Raw genomic sequence first — 23,105 nt, forward strand, 5'->3', positions numbered from 1 at the left:
TTAAAATATTGTGTGTCTATATAAAACGTATAAAAACTATATTTTAGTAAGACCTGTTATAAGATCTAATTTAGAACTTTGAATAAAAGCGGTAGTAATAGCAGGACATTAACCGATAGATAATACCGGTGATGTGCACGGTACGCGTCTGATATCATTACACTTGGTGCGTAATGCAGAGAAAATTCGAAAGTGAAAAATGCAAGCAATGGTACAGGAAATTTCTACCGGTCCATTTGATAAAGATAAAGTATTATTGTTTTGATTATAGGCGTGATGAGAAAAACATTTTAAAGGTCGATATGACTAATATTTGTTCCCTGAGACTTAAATTATTTTAATCGAGTGCCACATTGATAATTACTTACGATGGTTTATTTTATAAAATTATAAAAGAATAATAAACATACAAATACATACAAATTTATAAAACAGTAACAAATATTTTTAAAGGTTGTATATTATAATCATTAAAAAAAGAGATTAACATAAATAAACAATTTACTAACGAAAACAAAATGACAACCATGTAATTATTGTTACCACAGTATTGGTATACAACTGGTGTGCTCATTAATCATATCAAGATCCGTGTAGTTCAGTCGAGAAAACATTGTGTATCTAAACAGATATTTTTAAAATGCTCTATGCTTTCCGGCACAGGACTTTCTTACGTGCGCGTGACCTTGATCACAATTGCTGCAAAAATCACGTGTTATCTGCGTAGAAACTATTAGGTTTTGCAAAAAAAAAAAAAAAAAATACAATATATTCACTGTTTTGCGTGACAAACTTTACGTCGATTGTTCAATAAACGGTTTAATGTCAATCAACAAAATAATAACACAGCCATTCGTTTTCTCGCGTTGAATAATTTTTACAAACATACCTGTATACATTTTGTTTAAGTTTGTTCGCAATTAATTTTCAACAGAATATTTGACTAGATAATTGTGAGCGCTCGTTATACTACATCAGCGTAGGTATTGTTTCCAGCGACAGATATTTCGTATTCAAATGGGTTGAAAATCATTTTATGATTTTTATATTACGTTTGTCGCCTTCGCATCGTACGGTAATAATATTCGAAACCACATAGATTTTCTTATAGTTTATTTACAATAATGCGAGTTGAGATATTCAGTGGGACACAATTACAGTTTTTTTTTTAATAGTACTATAGATTTAGTGTGCTTCCCTCCAAAACGAATCATTCTAGAAATCTTTATAAAATATTACATGTGGATATACGTTTTGAGTTGTAAAATCATAACTTCATGCGTTTAATATAATCGTTTGTGGTAGACTTTGTCGAGTAGTTCAGTTCTATTCGTCATCTGTTTCGTTAATGTTGCTCGAGAGTGCCCAACCCCGTAAAGTTTGAAAGAGCGCGATCTATATCCATCATCGTACTATCGAGACATTTTAATCAGCGCTGACTGCGATATTGCCTATATATATCATATAAACACAGAGAGTTGCCAGAGCAGCAGGTACTGCAGCTGACAACAACACTGACAACTAAATCAATCCATTAGATCTATTTAGATTCCAATCAATCGTAATATACAACCAAAGTGCTATTATGCCTGTATGCAGGGGCGTATCTATGGGGAGGGGCTAGGGGGCTTCAGCTCCCCCCCTGAAATCCAGGAAATATTTATTAAGCCTGCTTATAATATTATATGTAAATTATAGAAATTCAATATAATTAAAAATACCTCAGCCCATCCCCAAAAAAAATTCTTAATACATCCCTGCCTGTACGCACAATTTCCTATATCGAATGATGTGAGGTTTGATCGGAGTAAGTCATAGTCCCGGGACACATATATATGTATATGATTTTAAGTAAGTATTGATTTAAGATTGTTTAAAAATGAAGTGTCGACGGACATATAATTATTTTCACTAAAAATCGTAGTTACAATAATAGTAAGTTTGAATATCGTGTGATTGGTAATCAACATAAGGACAACATAATTTTGTGCATATAATATTATGTTCGATTTTCCTTAAAGATAATTTTGCAAAACGTCAATAAATAATTAACGTCAACTGTTATAGCTTATAAATTATAATAATCATTCTGTATATAATATATGTCACTCCAGTATCCAGTAGCGATTCATTTGTTACTTTAGCCTTGTTCACATCGAGAATAAAAGCTCAGGGAACATTCCGGTTTTCGTTAAGTTATACGTTTGTTTATCTGTACCACGTTAAATATTCATAACTGCGTATCAGCAACGAACCTGTTCCAATATCGGATTACTATGTTACTTATTACGCCCACTCAATGTGAAATGGAAATGCTTTCGTACCGTTTACCACTAGGCTATTTTTATAGATTGGCATAAGTTGACTAATTGCACATACAATGGAAACTTACCCAACTTATAGTTCACCCACTCAAATGGACTTGTAAACAACAGTTATGAAATGTTGGTACATATTATAAATTTATCGAATCACTCGTGTCTTGAAATTATGAGTGGAATTTTTGTACGTAGATATTTATATAATATATATTAACGATTAGTTGTTCATAAATAAATTAAATAAGTATAATAATATAGTGTACATAGCGCATATAATATCGACATGTTATTCACAACTATTTTGTTGATTAACTACAGTTTTTATTTACACTTTAATTACGTTTTTGATAATGTAATAATGTATGCCATACGGAACAAAATGCGTTTATTATTGGTTTTTATTCATTTATTGATGATTAAAAATTAAAATACTGTACACTTTTAACAGTTTTTTGTTATTCGTACATGTACATAAGTATTCGCATTACAGTAAACGACGAAGTTACTCATAAAATGATATTATTAAATACATATCGTACTAAATTATTATTGGTAACCTTGAGAATATTGCTATATTTTTCTTTATATAGACGTTATTTATAGATAGAAACAAAAGCCAGAATATCAAAATGAAATCGAAAAGACACAAGTCTATAATTTTGTTTAATCAATAATTATATTAACTATTAAAACAGAATAATAATAGTAATAACACATCGGGAGCAAAGTAATAAAAAATATAATTTAATCATATAGGTACACAATAATATCTGGATGCTCGTTTTATGGCCATCAACTAATGTAATTGGTCCGAAGTATAATAATGGTGGGGGAAAATGTCCGCGTGAGGTCTTCGTTTATTAATATTCAATGGTGGAGAAGTTCTTCCGAACAATAGCATTGCAAACAAAAGTTAATATTCATAATAATAATTGCAATTATTGTATGTACGTTTATTGCATATAATTATATAATACAGTTGCATACTTGACATTGAATTTTTTTTTTGAATATTGATGGTGTGAATTATGTTTATGAATGTTGTATACATGAAATGTATATAAATTTAAATAATATATGGAGTGATAATAGTGTTATAGCTTACACAGATATTAAATTGCAAAGTTTTAAATTTTAGGGTAGTGCTTAATGTAGTAATCGATAGTCCTCAATATATGTTATAAATAAATATACCATGTCATTGTATTTATGCTATAAACATGAAGAGTAGAAATATAAATAAGTATATATATATATATATAAGAAACTAAAATCGGTACCTATACGTTGTTATTCAATAATCTACTGAAATTTTAAGATGTATCAATAAGAAAAACAAATATAAAAATGTATCACCATATTAAATATTATTGATTTAATAATATACATTATTAACTGTTTAACTCAAAAATGTAAATTTTAGTTTTTGTCTGATTAAAAAATTAAAATTACTATTTCATATTTTTCTATATAAATGTTTTATTGAATACAAATTCATCATATCTAACAAAATTTTAAAATTATTGTTTATTTTAGTAATTGCTAATAAAATATAATATTGAAAACCACAAAAGATAACTTAAACAAAATTACAAAATAGTAACTGAATACATAAATATTATGAAATTTGTTTTATTTATTATGTCAAATTAGACACATAAAATATACTTAATAGTTATTTAATACACAGTTTGATAATACCTATAATTATCATATGTATCTTATTAGTAAGTTATTAACTTCATGTGTTTAAAATTGATGTTATACATAACAGAGTTTCATACATTTTATTAATTATAAATACTTTGTATAATAATATAATGTTATATAAATATAATTAGTTTGTAAATTTCAGATATACACCTATATATAATTGTTTTTATATACAATTATCGATAAATGCAGTATATTAATAAATATATATATATATATGTTTATTAATAAAACCATTCAAACCCAGCTTAAAAAATGTACTACACATTAATAGATCTTAATAATAAAAGTGGTAGTATTTTATAGCATTAAACAATTCTCAAATATGCGCTATTATATATCTCGAAAATCGTAAAATATACTCTTTAAATAGAAATTATATTGTTTTTATTATTATTTTTATATCCAAAAACTTAATTATAAAATTAATTTTTAAAAACAGTTTCTACATTGTTTAACAATTATTAACTTGCAATAAATACATATGGTTATAATTGAAACACGTACAATTTCGATAAAAAAAATGAACTACAGAATTTTACGGTTATTAGCCAATTCTATGCGATATCGACTCATTGATAAAAACTAAACAAATGTATAATATAGGTAATTGTAAGTTATAAAAACTGATAAAACAACCGTAGATTAAATAGCATAAACCATTATTTTTCTTCTATTGGTATTTAGGTGATTTTTGTAATCCACATAAAATTACTTAATGATCGCACTTTTCTAGTCGTTCGATGGTAAAAATTACAAATTTCGATTGACAATTTAATACAAAAACAAATAAAACCAGGATAGTGATCATAAAAGGGCAAAATATGCACATTTAACCTAACCTTGGTAAAATATGAAAAATGAAAATTTATATTTACATTGCTTATGACATGAAATAAAGAAACAAACTTGTAATTTACTTTGTTATTTTTATGGAGCATTCTATAAAAATAGATATTTGCTATAAACACTGAACATAATATAATAAATTATAATGACATTAATAATACATAAATATATTTACCAATATTGCAACGATCGAATAAACTAAAGCTTAATATGCTTAACGACAATTCTCATCAATACTAACTTTATGTATTATTTTTATAACAAGTAACAAAAATGATTTTAAACATAATATTATACTTAAAATATTGACTATCAAATTATTCATATACACTCAGTATTATTATTTATTGAGATTTTAATGAAAAAAATTCAATAATCGGTTTAAGAAAATACTATATGAATTGTATTTGTCTTAAAAATGTACACTACATAACACATTTTAATTAATCAGAAACAATTCTGTACAGTAAGCTTTTATAAATATTACTTGAATAATCCAATGAATAATGTATAAATTGATCTTATTTATTATAGATCTAATAATGTTCATTATCTGTGTTTTTATGTTAGTTTCATATGATATTTAAATTTTTAAGCGAATTATAAATATATGTAATATATTACATTACAATCACGTACGAATAAGCTCGATTCTAGTTCAATTCATTCTCATATAAAGCTAACAACGTAAAATTGGTGTTACTAAACGCACATTCGCCATATTGAAGGTTTAAGTTTGTTAGACAACACATCTAACCAAGGGAGGGGCGTCTTCTTAATTCCGCGAGTAAACAACTTCAAGACATTTTATTTGTTTTAACTACTATTAAGCCAAAAAGGAAAAAAAACAAACATACAACTTCCTATCATGAAAATATGATATTGATTGAAATAGGAATTTCATTAGATCACGTTTTGGTAATTAAATGCTTAAAAATATATTAATATTAAGTCAGATAATAAATAAATTAAACAACCTGTATTAAATCTGAAGGATAAACAAAACATATTATGTACATGAGTTTGCAACACATCGCTGGTAATGCAATTCAATAAAATATAAATCTGATACTTTGTATATATGATAATGAGCATATAGAAATGTTGTATAAAATCATCTATTGTTGTATCGCATACTATTCGTTTATTACGTGTAATTAATATGACCCGACTGTCTTTAAATTGAATTATCCAATATAATAATATGATTTGACCCTGTTAATCACTTTTGTGTTTGACTTGATTGATATTACTTATTTATAGTTGGTTAGAATACATTGTGTATTTAAGTATAACGTGTACATTATACATTCACAAACTAGATGTTTAAAACATAACGTGTACATGATCGTAACTCATAAACATCATAATTGATTAAGCAGGTATTATCCAAGAGACTAAGTACGCATAGTATAATATTAACTTTATGTTATTGAAAAAACTCAAGTGTTTGCTTGTTGGAAAATAATTTTATTAATTTCCTATAATTATATAAACTGTTTTAATGATAAAACATAAGTACACTAATGGATAACTGAGGCTATTTACGACAAATATAAAATTATGCAAACAAATTAAATACTCTGAAAACATATTGTATTGTAGACATTTTTAATACTTCTGTTTTAATACGCCACTGAATACAATAGAATTTTAATGAGGTATGTCATTAAAGTATTGTACAACTAATATAGTATTTTCGTTAATAGTATAATATTTAAGTATTAATCAATCATTTGTCATCACTCAACACACTCGTCATAAAATGATTTTCTCTTTGAACTGTGATGCGTATATTTATGTGAAATTTGACTGTACTCACCTTTCTATACGACCTATACAACCTTTTGTTACGATGCAAATATTTGTCTTGTATCATAAACGTATAGCAATGGACATGAAATACAATATAATATGAGTAATAGGCATGTAGGTACCTATAGAAATATACAAAATAGAAATAATAAATCATATTAGATTCTTATATTGGTTATTATATACTACGGGTAGGAGTTGTACTATAATCAAAAAGAAATTAAAATTTAATCGATAAACACCACTTAAGCGTATTGTTATAATTTTCAAAATACAAATTTTATGATATTCACATTTATTTAATGAAATTAGGTATTTTATCTGTGTATCTTAATTCTCTATAGTTAATGTTATTTTTTTTTGATTAGTGTTATAAACAAACATTTAAGGAATTTAATTATTTGACGTTTATTGCGATTTGCTATGTTTTGTTTTTTAAGTATTATGGAATGTTGTTTATCTGATATTACGCAAAATTAATTAAAGTTATAGTAATAATTGATCTTTCAACAGTGGGTTAGTTATATTATACTATATTACCTAATTATTTTTTTATTTTGAATTAATTAGACATATTTAAATTCATTAATCATTGGCCGATGACATGACCTAGCGTAACTAACTATATAACGTAAATATATTTTTATAAAAAGTTACAAAACAGAAAATAATTGTTTATCATCGTAAAATATATTGAAATTAGAATGGGGGAGAAAATTATAGTTTTTTGAGATAATCTATTTTTTTAAAAAAGTAAAATAATTAAAGAAAAAAAATATTGTACTATTATCGTATGTGCTGAAAGTATTTTTAAAGTACTTAAATGGGATTAAATCCAATTGATTGCTTATATTAATTATTATTAATTCTTTTTTTATCTAAAAAATGTATTTCTTAAAGTTAAATTAAATTTTTATTATCGTTATTATGTGCAACGTCCTTGCGGTATACAATAATAAACTAAATAATTGCGCATCTATAACCTAGCATTAAAGTCTTCGGAAAATGATGAACTTGAAATTGTTTATACTCTAGTTTCAAATATATTTACCGAAAGTTTTATAGCATTTAAAATCGTTGTTACTGTAAGTTTTTAATATTATATCTTGGTAGTAGAACTATAAATTATAACTATTAGAATAAAAATATTGTAATTTAATTTTCTAATTACATTGTTCGTGAATTGCTGTCAACGATTACAGCTGTTAACTGTACATACTGTATTAACATGACAAACGTGTAATGTGTATATACTAAACATATATATGTATGCACAGGCAAATCAAATATCATCTCAATATTGTGATTATTGATTTCGCTAAATGCTAGGTTATTTATTACCCCCTGTATGCAGTTAAGTTGGAAGACATAGATGACATCCCAGGAATATAATATCAAGAGTTTAAATTTCCTAGGTTATTCGTACCTCCGTGGAGATGAAATAATATGTTACGATATTTGTACCTTAAATTTAGAGAATACAAATAACGATGCAATTTTTATCGATGTTAATAAAAGACATCAACCTAGGAAACCTAGCAGGTATAAATATTCCGAGGCATTTATAATTTTCCTGTCACATATTTTTCAAAAAAAAAAAAAAAATTGTCAAAATTCTTTTACGGAGAAAGGGCCGGGGCATGCATACATACATTTTCGAGTAAATTATTTCTGTGTATGATATTTGTCTACACGCCATATTGTTGTTGTAGATTTTCGAGTTTCAACTTTCAAATCCAAACCGCATCATATAATCGGCTATAATACGTGCCATTAAAGTAATTAGATTTGTTGACTATATTTGATTTAAGTAATATTTGTTATTGTGTACATTGGACGGGGAAAAAATATTAATCGTCTCGAAATATGCAGGTATATTATAATATACAATTAGCACAAATGTTTATCGCGTTCAAAGTGTTTACAAGTGTTTACCATGTCGTTAAAAACGTTGGAGTTTATCATGACTACCTACTATAATAAAAGTGTACACCCCGAGGAGCGAAACATGTTTCCTCGTATACATGTTGGTAGGTGTATAATAAAACGAGAAAAATAATAATAATAATAATAATATATTAATTACATTCGTTACTCATTAGTTAATGCGATAGAAGTATTCGAAGTTCGAAGATTTCCTCGTATTACTATTATAGATATATGTATTATATTTTGTTAGGCGTAACTATAATATCACTATATGTATATTGGTGTATATAAATAACATAATTTATAATGTTAATAAGTGTGGTCGAACACGAGAGAGGTCCGAAAGTGACAACGACTTTATTCGGACGATACGCCGCAGAACAAAGTATATTATAATAATATTATTTTATATGTAGACACGGTATTCTCGGCGTGCGGCTCGGCTGGCCGGTCGGGGGTTACGCAATTGCGAACGGCCGAACACACCACGCACAAGCGCCTCCTCTTCGTACGGCGGCGGCGGCTGCGGCTACGGCGGCACATCGAAAGTGACCGTCGGTTCACTCTCGCTATCGTTGTTGCGCTCCCAAGTCGTACACACACGCGCACGGATCAGACTAGATATATGTAGGTAACTCATGCGCAAACGATTTATTATAATTACTGTCCATCCGGTAACAAAGTGTACCACGTACATTTTTCCAAACTAAAAAAGTAACATTTTATATCGTTTACAGTTTTTCTTTTCTCGTCTAACCCTCGTCTACATCATCTCTCTCTCTATTTTTATCTTTTTCTCAAACTTTTTGCCAGTGGATAAGACGATCTATCAGATGGAAGTTATCAAGTACGCGGTGCTTCTTTTGAGCATCGCCGCCGCCGTTTACACGCCCGCCTTTTCGGTAAGTTCAACGCAGTAATATTGTAAACACAGTATACTGTTATACTAAATATTATTAAACGTGTATTGTTAGTATCATCATCGTATTGCACATTTGTCGTTTATATATCTGCGATTATTTACCTCATAACAATGACGTGTATATGGTCACAATATTGCGATTAACTAGTTCGCTCGAGACGGGTTCGTTATCGCGGGACGTACCGGTATTTTCTACTGCGATCGAATTACCATCATAACAGAACACTTTAATTTTATAATGATCATGTTTAGAAAACAATCGTATATTTCCCCATATTTATAACATTAAATTTATGATTTTTATTTGGGTATATTATAATACAATATATTGTAGGTATTAACCAGAGTAATGAATACATTATATGGTGCTTAATTTTGTTATTATAATGCTTCAAGTACGCGGTTTCCGATGGAAATGAATAAATAGTTATTTAAAATTGATAAATTACAATAAAATATAAATTAAAATTGTTTGTCAAAACGAATAAGTTGGGCGCGGTAATTTGTCAAAAAAAAGAATTTTAGTATATAAAGTAATTTATTAGTACTTATTGATTGGATTAAAATTTTAATTTTTTAATTTTTGTTGATAAATAAATTATAAGAATTATATCTATCAGCAACTTTTACCTATATTATTATAGTGTAGTATTCACCCCCATTAATTAATTTATTAGTATTTTATTCTTAAAAATACAATTTTACAAGATAGATAGCACCTAAATATATACACATCTGGAATGTTGTGCTAGAACATGAACTAAATTTGGATTATATAAATATATTATTTTATTTTATTTTTTTATATTGTACTTTTTTTTTTTTATCAAATGTTCGCTGTAAGTACAAAATATAAATACGATAAAATCATCTTTAGAGACATTTAATTTAAAATATTGAACATTATTATTATACATAATAATAAAATAGTAAACAAAAATACTTATCTATACTTTATCCTTTATATAATCTTTGAAACTTAAAATGCTTGCTTATATACTTAGAACAGTTAATATTTAAAAGTCAAAAATCAGAAGACGTATAATGCATTAATACCTGATGTTTATTCAAATCGTTACTTGGTTGTATAATATTACAAATTATTATCACATAGGTACATCAATAGCTACAGTAGCCGATTCGACGCGCGGAAACGTTTTATTTTTATTCGTAATTTGCACGCGTGTTTGAAACTTAATGACGAAATGAAATCTCGCTATTTCAAACGAAACAAAAACCGGTTGGTCGCTTAAATCGGGTTCCAGAATTGATGATAATTAATTTTTAGCATTTCTTTTTAAGACGTGTCGCATTGCAAAATGTCTCGTTCGATTAAAAATTAAAAGCTTAAAACTAGTCGACTAAGTACTGCTTATTTGTTACTCGAATCGTAAAAATCAGAATATTTTTTTGATATTCTGCTTTGGAACAATATATGAAATTAAAACTTATGATTATGTCATCGTTTAAAATGTTAAAAATATATATTAAAAAAATAACGGTAATAGATGAAAAAAACCAACTTTTTTTTTTCATCGAAAATATTGAGTCGTAATGATTTTTCATAAAAGCAATATATTTTCAAAAACATAAATAAATTCGGCTAGAAATGGACCGTTCAGCGATGCGAGTATCATACTGTATAAAAAAGGTGGATATAGGTACTATAATATTATATTATTATATACCCAGCTACAAATTCTATGGACGCGGACGCGTTCGCATTAATCACGGCGTAATTATTATTATCGCTATTGGTGTGTACACGCTATTCATTATAATATATACATATATGTATCGCGACGCGGAAGATATTAGAACCCATAAATCGCGGGTAAGGATGACTAGGTGTTATACTATTATATTGTAGACGGCATGAGGACGAGCACCGAACAGGTTACTCATCCGGCCCGTACACAATAATATTTACGAACGAAACGAACATCGGACGGACAAGGGCAAACGGCAGCGGCGCGACATTGGGAGCAGCGGCGTGGCGTGAAAGGGAGCAGCAGCGGCGAATAATGGTACACTCGCGCGAGTGACTGCCGAGCGTTTTCCGAACGTGTTTCGATGAGATGTTGTATGAGTACAAATAATGACAATATCAAACACGATATTATAATATAATTAGGGCCCGGATTACAATGCACAGAGCGTTATTTTTCGGCTGTTCTAGGACATCGCATTCCAAGTACATAATTCGTTTCGATTGACAGACACTTCATAGTTGAAAATTGTATTCTTATTTCTGGATTTTTCTATGTTTTTTTCCGTTTAAAGTGCATTTTTTTTAAGATCTCTAGACCATTTCATCAATTGTCAGAGCATATAATATATATAAATACATTGTACGAGCTTTTTGTGTAAATCAGGAAATTCAAAATGTGATACTATAAGAAATAATGTGTTTTTGTATTTTTCGTTTTATATTATGTGAACGCGGTTAAATTTTTATCCATCCCTAACAATTATTAACGGATGTGGTATTTTACTGGGATTCGAGCAAATATCGACTAATAACGAATATTAATTGGTCAGTCGGAGATACACCGCGATCGCAATTATTTCCGCGTACTGTTTATTATTTACTGTGGATGCCTAAGTTCGGTATTATTGTTAGTTTAGTCAAGACAAAGTGTTATTAAAAATACGAAAAGTTAAGACGTCGTTTCTTATCGTTTGCATACAGTTGCGTGCCCAAATAAAACGAACTTTGGTAATTTACTATAAGGACATTATTGCGTTTTTTCACGGTATTTCGGTTATTTTTTTATACCATTTTTTGGATAGTTTTCAAGGCATTTATGTCCGGCCCATAATAATTGTGTGATAGTTAGAATACGACTGTTTTTACGTACCCGATTGCCGTCGTTTGTCGGTTTTCGCCGGCGTTTGTCCAGCGGCGTAGCGTAATTAAACGTCCGAAATACAATAACATATTTACCCACAGATAATAATAATAATAATAATAATATCGTCGTCGCTGTCATCGGGAGACGTTGGCGTTATTCGCCGTCTGTTCAAGACGTTTTTCGTTGCGCGCGCGTACACGCCGACGGCCGCGATGACGGTTATCGCAGCGTGTTTTTCGTCGCGCTCTCCGGGTGCCGGCGCACAACGACGACCGCGACCTTGAACTTGCCACAGCGCCCGAACGCCGCGGTCCAGCGGTGCCTCCACCGCGGGCCGTCACGACCGTCGGCCGACCAAATGGCGTTTTTTTGTATTTCTTATAACGCATTGAGCTATATAAACGTATTATTATTGCTATTATTATAAGCGTCTGCAGCCCGTAATTATATCATTGTATACGTATTATAATAATAATATATATATATATATATATATATGCGCGCGCGTACCTGTGCATACGACGCGTGTGATAAGTCTATTATTGCGAAAAACAAATATTTGTATTGTGCTCGCCGTTTTGGATTTTGTTTTTTTTTTTTTTTTTTTTTTTTTTTCCCACTGTCTGTTTGGACAGGCGTCTCGAGACGTCGTCGTGTTGATATCGTGCGAACCGTCCTCGAGTATTACTTTATAGCGCGCAGTCCGAGATGATTTATGTTGCGGAATGACGTACGAGATATATATATATATATATACCTACTGTACGGCGTGATCTATTTAGCTATCACACTCGGACTTGTGGAGTGTGTAATTTAATTGATTCGTATTTTTTTACCACAGTACTTTTTACGGTTTTTAGTGGCGACACTTGCCTCGTTTAATAATCTCGAGCACGATGATATTTGAAAAAATAAAAATGCTGATGTATTTGTATCAAAAACACTGAATAAATAAGCATTTCAAGTGTAAGAATGTAGGCGAATAACAATTAATATTTTTAAAGAGTATACCTCCTGCCAAACTGTTAGTTATTTATAACTATTTAGTAAATAGGTATTAATAATAAAGAAAAATATTCTGGTCCAGATTACGAAAAATTAAAAATAATAGTTGTCGCATTAAAATAATTTTTAATAAAAACCAAAGAGACAGACCACTGCGAAACAACAATAATTATAATTTGTCGTAAAAGTTTGGTGTTGTAAATACTTCAAACACATACATTTACTTGAATGATGAGAACAGCTAAGTAGTTAAATGGACCACGCCGTATATTATACAATATATATATATATATATATATATATATATATATATATATATAGGTATATTTATATTTATAAAGTCAGAACTTCCGTGATTAGTTGAATACAATAGTACACAGTAACTAAAGTCGTTATCGTCATCATGTGTACACCATCACTATATAGTGTGCGTAGTTAAACAAAGTGATGGTCAAAAACGATTCGGCGTAGTTAAGTTCATCGCAGTACGATCGTTTTATTACCATACATTACTTAATGGTTTCTATTCGTCATATATTTACTAATAGTAGGTACAGGAATTCCGTACTACCTAGATGTTGTTATATTATTATATATATACAAGTAATAGATATATAGCACCAAAGTCGTTCATTTTGAAACGCAAATACACAAAAGTCATAAATGGCAGGACTACAATACATATTGTACAGGTATTGATTTTTGAATGGCACGCTTTGATTAACGAAAAAAAAACTTAGGTATGCTAATTTCTTACGCATATTTGTTGTTTTTTTTTTAAAAATATAATTAAAAATCCACGTACTTGTAAATTTCGAATATCGTGACATTGAGACATAATATATACATCGCGCGTGTTCGATTCTTACAAAATACAGAAAATATACAATATAAATTATTATATAATATGAATAAGGCTTTTAAATGTTTATCCGCCGTGTTTTAGTTCTTTTCAAATTTAAATATGTTTTTTTGTTGCTTTTAATCTATTATCCGATGTGCGTTACGAGCCCGAGCTTTTTTTCAGTCTTTTGATGATTTCATATAGGAACGCACATAATAATATAGTATATAAAAATATATATAAAAAATATAGCGATTTAAACGAAATACACACTATGCTTTCTGTAGAAAATAAATAAAAGCGGAGCGTATTTAAAAAAATATTAAAACGCATAAACAACAATGAATGTAACATTTTGTCTATACATCTTTTCAAGTTATACATTGTGAAATAAACTTCATCAGATATGGTTTTGATGATCCAGTCTATTCCGCGCACATCGTATGTTTGAAGGAAAATCGTTTTATAGCTCTATAAATGATCGTATACAAATACCATCTTGGCAATCCGGAAACATAATATAATAATAATATATTATATTATTGCTTTGCTATTTACTCGGCGACGCGTTTACACAAGTGAGCTAGCTAACACAAGTTTTTTTTTTTACTGTCGTACATATTTTTAAATCGAGACAACCATTCCCGCAGACCAGTCACGACTTCATAATTTTACAAAAGAAATGACACCAACGCACCTATATAATGATCTCGTATAGGTAATCCGCAGCAGTGTGTGACGAAACAATATTAATAGCTAAACTACTGATCAGCTTTACGCGGAGTGTGGACATTCCTGGCTGCACAGATAGTCTTAACCCAGACGGTCTTGACCTAAAACAGCGTGTTCTTTATTGTATTTGTTTTCAAATCGTATTAGTTACATCTGTTATTATTATTATTATTAACTATACATGTGTAGTATTATAGGTAGGCACATCCAAAAGTGGAGTTCGATGTTATCAATGATTTGGGTGTTAGTTAATTTTAAATTGCGTTTTATTCAATATTCGTTGTGATAGTTCATCGCGATGTTGACCATTATTGTCACTCAATCACTGTCGTCTGTCAGTAAATCAATTTTTCGATAACCTTTGATCGTATAAAACTATGGTATTATTATTATTAACATTTATTTATATACATTTATTGAATATTATATTCGATTTAAAAATGTACATATTTTTCAAAATAAATTCATCGGATGACGAAACTGAAATTTAATTTGATTTAGATGATGTTTTTGATGTCAAGGTTTTCATAATATTTATCAATGCGTATAATATCCCTGTGCGTTGTCGTTGACCCACGTCATTTTATTTTTATTATATAATAAACTGCTGTAAAACGTTTAAAATAATATAATATGTAACATACAATATGATATTATTATGATGGTGTAATGTTTTAGTACCTAAGTTATTATAATAATACGATACGTTATATGTGTATCGGATGTAGCCACCGCTCGCCGAAAATGCGGGGGCCATTAGATCACCGACCTTGGTCACGAGTGGACCATAAACGATGTAACACAGAGATATAAATGTTCCAAGGAATTTATTCGACTTAAATTTTAGAATGTTGGAAAAAAAAGTGTACCTAGTCAATGACTTCTGTGTACGTGTATTATGCATTTTGTTTTGTTTTAATGGCGCTATTGTTATTATCAATTATAATAGATTTTATTATGCGGGGGCAATTAGTTTTTAACATGGAATTTAATTGCTCGGACACATTAACTGCTGCATGTTTTGACGTGCTGTGGCGCAAACCGCGGTCTGTTGTGAAACGTGCGCCTATATAAGTAGTCGAATATATTATTGTTGTACTATGCTTTTAGCTTGGTTTTAATGGACCGTCAATTTTCCACGGAAAAAAAAAAAACATAACACATTATTTATTGCCAATGACATTTTATTCGCAAATTGAATCATCATCGGTTGATGGTTAAATGGTTAGTGTATTTGTTTCCAAGAAAATATGGAAACGATTACGACACAGATACGTTACGTATTTTAAAATGTTTCAATTAGTTTCGATTGTGAAACGAGCGTGGACGTGTATACCTACATGATGTACATCATCGTTCGTCGTGTATGCGCCTACAACATCATCGGGGTTTGGAGTACGATCTCCTTAATCATCATCTACAAATTCATTATGGTATTATTTGCGACTTGACAGTTAGTGAACAGATAATATAGTATTATACTAAATAGGCGAATACAATGACAACGGTGCCATTGAAATACGCCGGCCCATTGTTTTTATCCTGCATTTGCATGATATTAATACAATTTGCACATACTTCTACGTTCCGTCTTTCGCACGAGATGCGAGACGTGAGATGCGACAATATAATGCCATCGATATTATTATTATTATTGTTGTTGTTTTTGTTTCGTATACGCAGACGTTACAACGTTATCTACGCGCGATTCCATCTCGGACGTACAATCGGTTATTGGCACAGATATCCGGAAATAAAATATTGTTCTAACGGTTCGTGTACAGTACATTATAATAAAAAAAAATTACATTTTTTTACGATATCACGATACAGTATATTCACCGCGAGACAACAGACGACGTATTGATAAATACAAGTCGTAAACAAAATAATACGTAGGTACGAGATAAAAAAAAAAAGACCATAAATGGTCGTGGTGCAGCAGAGTGGTTTTACAATAATTTTTTTTTTTTTTTGGTTATTCGTAAAAAAATACAGTTGTGCTGATTTTAGGTCAAGACCATTCGCGTTACACAAATTAGGTAATTATCATATTACAATAATTCCGCCATTTGTTTATTAAAGTGCCATAATATGCACGTGCGTACGTCTTTTAGCCAAAAGAGTCCAATGTCAACCGGGTTAGCTGTAACAATTTTCGTAGTATAATAATTATTGTTTATAGTGTACTTAATAGAGGCACGTTCAGAGCAGAGTATAATGTTCTTATTCAGGTTTGTTTCGATCCAATTAAAATCGTATTATAATATAGGTACTGTCCCATCTACATGCAAAGGAGATATTAATATTAAATAGCGAGTTAACATTCAGACGAGGAAAACAGTATTATTATTATTATTTTTTTTTACAACGTTATCGTAATAATGTACAACTTCATAGTACTCGCATGTTGTATAATTCGCCTATTTATTATTTCGGTTGATGACAATCAGAAAGGAATTCAATTTTATGTAATTATAATATTATCGTAACAATATTCAATAATATAATAATATATAATACAGTCTATTAACCGTCGGTTTTCTTCTTGACGCCGTCGTATCAAACGTAACATAAATTACATTATCATCAAGTGTCTTTCATTAATTAGCAGATAATATTATATCATCAGAAACCATGCGATTGTGGAGCGACTGTGTTGGAAACCTCTCACACGATCTATATAATATACACATTACACAGTACGCATCACACTTTATAATATGCACGGCGACTCGCGAGTGTCTTTATTGATGCACGTCTCGACTCGCGTTATTCTATGGATTTCAAACAAAACGCATCCATCACGATTACCAAATAATAATAAGTTAATAATACATGTATATATATAGTTTTATTTTATTTTATTTTCTTCGCGCCTTTAGGACGCGGATAATAATGACAGTAATATTATATATTATTATTACGGCGGTGTTGAGGTAGGTAATCGTAAGGGTCACGCGCGTCGCTGTCGTATTACGCGGTATGATATTATGATGCGTGCGCGAGCAGTGGATCGCATATAGACCGTATATAGGTGTACGATATATTATACCGATATGCGTGTTCTGCGGTCACGAATACGTAGATAATTATTTATGATATTATTATTATTATTATTATTATCATTGAATTTGTGAAACGCACAAAAATACGCCGGAAACCGCCGTGTTGTCGTTTTGTTTCGGCCGTCTGGAACTTGCAGTTTATCACGTGGATACATAATATATATGTATTTTTTTAACGAAATTCTATGTTTAGCCATCTGTTACAATATAAAACAATAAGCTTAAACGATAACATAATAAACAAGAATAAAATAAGACAGGCAGAAGAGACGGAGGGAAGAGACCTCCCATCGAAGGTACTTCGACGACATGATATATAAATTAAATATATTACGCGACCGTGTGACAATGCTGTGATTTTTTCATATTATATGTGATCAGAGATGAGTGTGAAAAAATGGGTGAGCGAGTGGTACGCACAATATTATATAATTTATTATAACGTTTTAGATAACATTTCATAGACGTTATTATTAGTTCTTTAAATTTCTCATAGTTTCGCATTTTGAATTTCTAACATTAAAACGATAAAATATTGTGTAGGCAAAAATTTTATTTTGACTAATATTCGATAGAAAAATAACCCTTAGCGCCATTAGAGTCACATTTTTTGGTGTTGGATGCTCTATAGTCCTATAGGCTCTCGAATATTTCATCAGATAATTGACATCACATGACGTGTTCAGAGGGTTAGTCTAGATTCTAGACTCTAGAAAATGACCTATTCTAAATATATTTATGACAGTTTCCTTTTTCCGTGCAAATGATTTTTCGGCTATCGGAAAATAGTAAGATTTGATTTGATTTAATTTGGTTTTTTGTTTTAACCAACGGTTTTCTTAAGATTGTAATGCTATTAGTTTTATTGTTTGTTTAACATCTTGAGGCGTGATGCGCAAAATGTTATCTATGGAGATTTATGATGCTGTATTCTTGGCACGCATGTCGGCTTTTTCACTACAAATCTTATAATTTATAGAATTGTTGACTAAGCTATAACTTTAAAAAGACGCATTATAGTAAAACTGCTCATATTATACACAGTATACCTACTGAAACGAAATAAGTATGTCATGACTTATGGATTCTTCTCATTTAAGTATTTTATTTCATTTATTATATTCGATCAATAAATCACAATAATTTAGTCGATACAATAAATCATACGGCGTGGGAGTGACTAAGACTTCATCAATGAGTCTCTCCAATAGGTTAGGTAGCTGAAGCTACCTACCACCTATATGTAATAAAATGTACAAGTGTATTTTATGTCATAATGCTGGTGCAAGATTGTTTACGACGGTTTCGATTTAACGGTATATACGGTTTGAAATCGCTTGCCGACGACAAGCTCGAATGATACTCGGTCGTCGAGGGGGGCGCGGCCGCTGTTGCGTTTCGGAAAGTCGCGTGCCAAAGCGACGGTCCATTGTCTGCGATGCAGTATCAGTATATGTATATTAACGGGCTCTTGGTATTTACTACACGAAACGCGTGCGGAGTATGCAAATCGACTTTCTACCGTTTTGTCATCGTAATATGCGACGGGCGTGTGTGGGCATATAATATACGCGTGTGCATATATACCTACGATCTTGACATTGCCGCAGCACGCGGACGACCGCAGAGATTCCACGCGCGGTCGCGAAAGCTATCGATCTGCCGCCGACTCGGACGTTTCACCTGCAGCACCTACCCATAATATAACGATACGAGTTATAATGACAATAATTAGGTACAGGTATACCTACCTGTATAATATAATATACGTAATTTCATTATTGTAGCGCGCGTGTAACACCGCGAATCCCATCACTCGACCGTTAAGATATCGTCGATCCATATAATTATGGCAGTTTATACATACTATTATAGTATTGTACTATTATTATGTACAAGCCGATGTTGCACGGCGTTGTCCGTGACAAATTAAATGCCCGTGGATTTACCCTTTCTTAAGCTCGTCATTAAATATGAGCTGCGCGGGTTTTAAGCGCAAGTTGTTTGGGTTGTTTTGACCAAATATAAAATACAGGTCTAAAAATATGATACCGTCCAACCATAATAAATATTTATTTTATTCTATGATTAATGGCAACAATATATAAATAAAAAAATAAATAATAGTTTTTCGTGAGTCAACTATATATGATCAACATTTTGTTGAAAATTAAAAATTGCCTATCACAGTGTTATAAATCATGTTGAATGTTGAATTTATTGATGAGCTCTTAATGATAATCGGTCGAAAAATGTATTAGCATATTAAGGGTTATTCATTGAAGGCCTTTTGTTTTACACAATAGTCTTAAACTCCATTAATAATTTAAAGTATACACATATTTTAGGTGTTTTTGACCAAACATAAAATACAGATCTTAAATTATTATTATTATTACAATGACCATTTCATTTTCTGCAGTAACCCTAAGTAACCCTATATATATATAAAGACATTTGTTTTTATTGTGTTAACAAATTATTGATGATTCTCTTTTGGATTATGACGCGTATGCCCATCACGCTGGTGATATCTGTTACACACGTCATATGTATTAATATACAATAGGTATACATTTCAAACATTTTATCATATTTTGTCACATTAATAATGTACGTAAAGAATCACTCTTTCAAAAAAAAAATATCCTGTCGATCACTAACCAGTATTTAGACCAATAGTTTTCAACTTTCTTTCAATTATTGGAAACAAAATTTTATAATTTTCAACATAATATTTTCGTTGCTCTAAATCAATGCCTGCAATGTGTTGAAACTTCTTTTGCAACTTATTTTCCATTAATTTCAATCGACTTAGAGATTCAACTTCACGTGCGTTTATTACTATTTATTATTATTATTTTCAGAGAACGGCAATGTCTGAAAAAAGATAATTAACAGGTATTTGCCATAGTAGTGTATATAATATTATGTATATATAAGGTAGTAACCTTTCATTGAAAAATAAAATCGTTTCCGTGATAAAAAAAAAAAAATATTTTATTTTACTGCATTGGATTCAGTAGTGAATTGCACATCACGTATATATATTGCTGCCGTTGCAGGTACGTGGCTCCGACACTAATACGTTTAGTGTACGTGTGTGTTGTTGGTATAAAAGCACCATTGGATTGTAATAATTTATATTGCAGTACTAAAATTTTAAAAAGTAAATTTTCTTAACCGATTTCTACGACAATAAACGTAACATGGTCATAAAATAGTTTAAAAAAACAAAATTGAGCGATAATTAAAACCGTTTATATATTATATATTTTGCATATAATTTATATTTTAATATTCTAAAAAGTGTTGCGATTTTCAAGATGGCTCTAAATTCGTCTATATGCATGATAGATTATCCGTAGAATAATTTAAAATTTTTATAATATTTATGGATTCGCTTGTGATGTTAAAAATATAGGTACCGAACTAGAATGAAAACATATTACGCGTATAATACACGATTATTAATTCTATGATATTATCATATCTAAAATAGCCATCAAATTGTTTCATCGTAGTCTGTTATATTTATGATTCTTTATTAATTTATTTCACACGAGTTATTAATGAAATTTTGATCTACTATACAGTTTATGAAAACAGTAATCGCAGTTTAAAATCTTCTAGTCACGAATACCCTTGAGTAGAGTTTAAGGCGATTGTATAGTACAATACAGAAATTAAAGATAAAGAAAAAAAAGAAAAACGAAATACTGCAATATTAGCTATAGGATGTTCGGTATTTATATGAATTTATATATAGTAGGAACCTATGTAATTTTTTTTAATGTTCTAATAAAAACCTTAATTTAAATAAATATTTGATCGCGATGTATAGTTTATTAAAATAAATTCAATCAATACTCAAACAATATTTAATGGGATTATTAGATATATGTGTATAGTTTTAAAAATAAATTCTCACATTTCACAGCTATTTGATATTTTATATCGACCATATTTGGTGCTATACAAATTCCAATTTCAGTAAGAGAAATTTTGAACTCGTATCAGGCAATTTAATTAACACTCTGGCACTCAACGTTTTCTCATGTGGTTTTTCTTCCGCATAGAATTTCACATTAAATCATAATAAATTACGAAATAGTAAACAGTCATCAATGCTTTTCAAATACGTGTGATACATATGAAATATATTGAACAACATTATGGTATTAGTTTTAAAATATCATCATGAATCAGAAAATATTTTACGCGATTAAAGAATTTCATTGCGAACAATCAAACACAACAATTATAGAGAGATGCGAAAAAAATATACCTATTGATCAGAAATATTTCTCTAACGGTTCGTCAATTTTATTATTATTAATATTTGGTAATGGGCTCAATAGAAAATAATATGCAAGACACGTCGATAGACATCACGTCCAAAACGGTCATCAACATTATGTAAGAATGAGAATAAAACAATAAACGTCGTTGGTCACAACAATAGTGTAAGTACATGATGGTATTTATTTTATAACGCTAGCGAGTCTAAGAGGTTTACACTTACGGTGTAACTTTACGAACGTTAGCGCTTCTCCACCGATTTCTCTCGATTATAAACTACAACAATACTATTATATTATAATATATAGGTACAGGCGTATGCCGTTATATTTAACAGCGTTGATTTTACAATCATACTTTATTCTCGTATAGGTCACAGGAAACATATATCATTGAGTTACTCATAATAAATAAATATATAGTGGAGACTATAACATTTTGTCATTCATTATAGTTTACTTCTATTTTAATTTCGTTTTCTCCTTTTGAACTATACGCCTGCTAGCTAATAGCGAGCCCACTCAGTATGTATACACGAGTCCTGCCCAACGACAGGAAACGGTAAAATACAAAAAAAAAAATAAAATAAATATATTTTTGGGTTTTAATTTCAACTCCCATCCTCCCACCGCCTTATCTAAAGTTCTATATCACCTATACTATTTAAAAATAATGCCTGTGATAAACTTTATTATACTGAGCTAGTGAATAATGTCGTTGTAAATAGTTGGTGATATGCTCGCTGTGGTA

The 23,105-nt window shown here is 30.0% G+C and overlaps 1 protein-coding gene across 2 annotated transcripts in view; it reads left to right on the forward strand.

The window, feature by feature from the left end:
* Nucleotides 1–9,142: 9,142 nt before the first annotated feature.
* LOC113549090 (peroxidase-like) overlaps nt 9,143–23,105 on the forward strand; it is a 43,185-nt gene continuing 29,222 nt past the window's right edge. Inside the window, exons 1-2 of one of the 2 annotated variants that reach the window (XM_026950247.1) lie at nt 9,143–9,254; nt 9,365–9,529. In XM_026950247.1, the coding sequence (XP_026806048.1) occupies nt 9,461–9,529 (69 nt within the window). In that variant the 5' untranslated portion in view covers nt 9,143–9,254; nt 9,365–9,460. Of the gene's footprint in view, nt 9,530–23,105 lie in introns of both variants that reach the window. The other variant, XM_026950246.1, reaches the window with a different exon arrangement.

The sequence above is a fragment of the Rhopalosiphum maidis genome, chromosome 4 (genome assembly GCF_003676215.2).
Source record: "Rhopalosiphum maidis isolate BTI-1 chromosome 4, ASM367621v3, whole genome shotgun sequence".
Lineage (NCBI taxonomy): Eukaryota > Metazoa > Arthropoda > Insecta > Hemiptera > Aphididae > Rhopalosiphum > Rhopalosiphum maidis.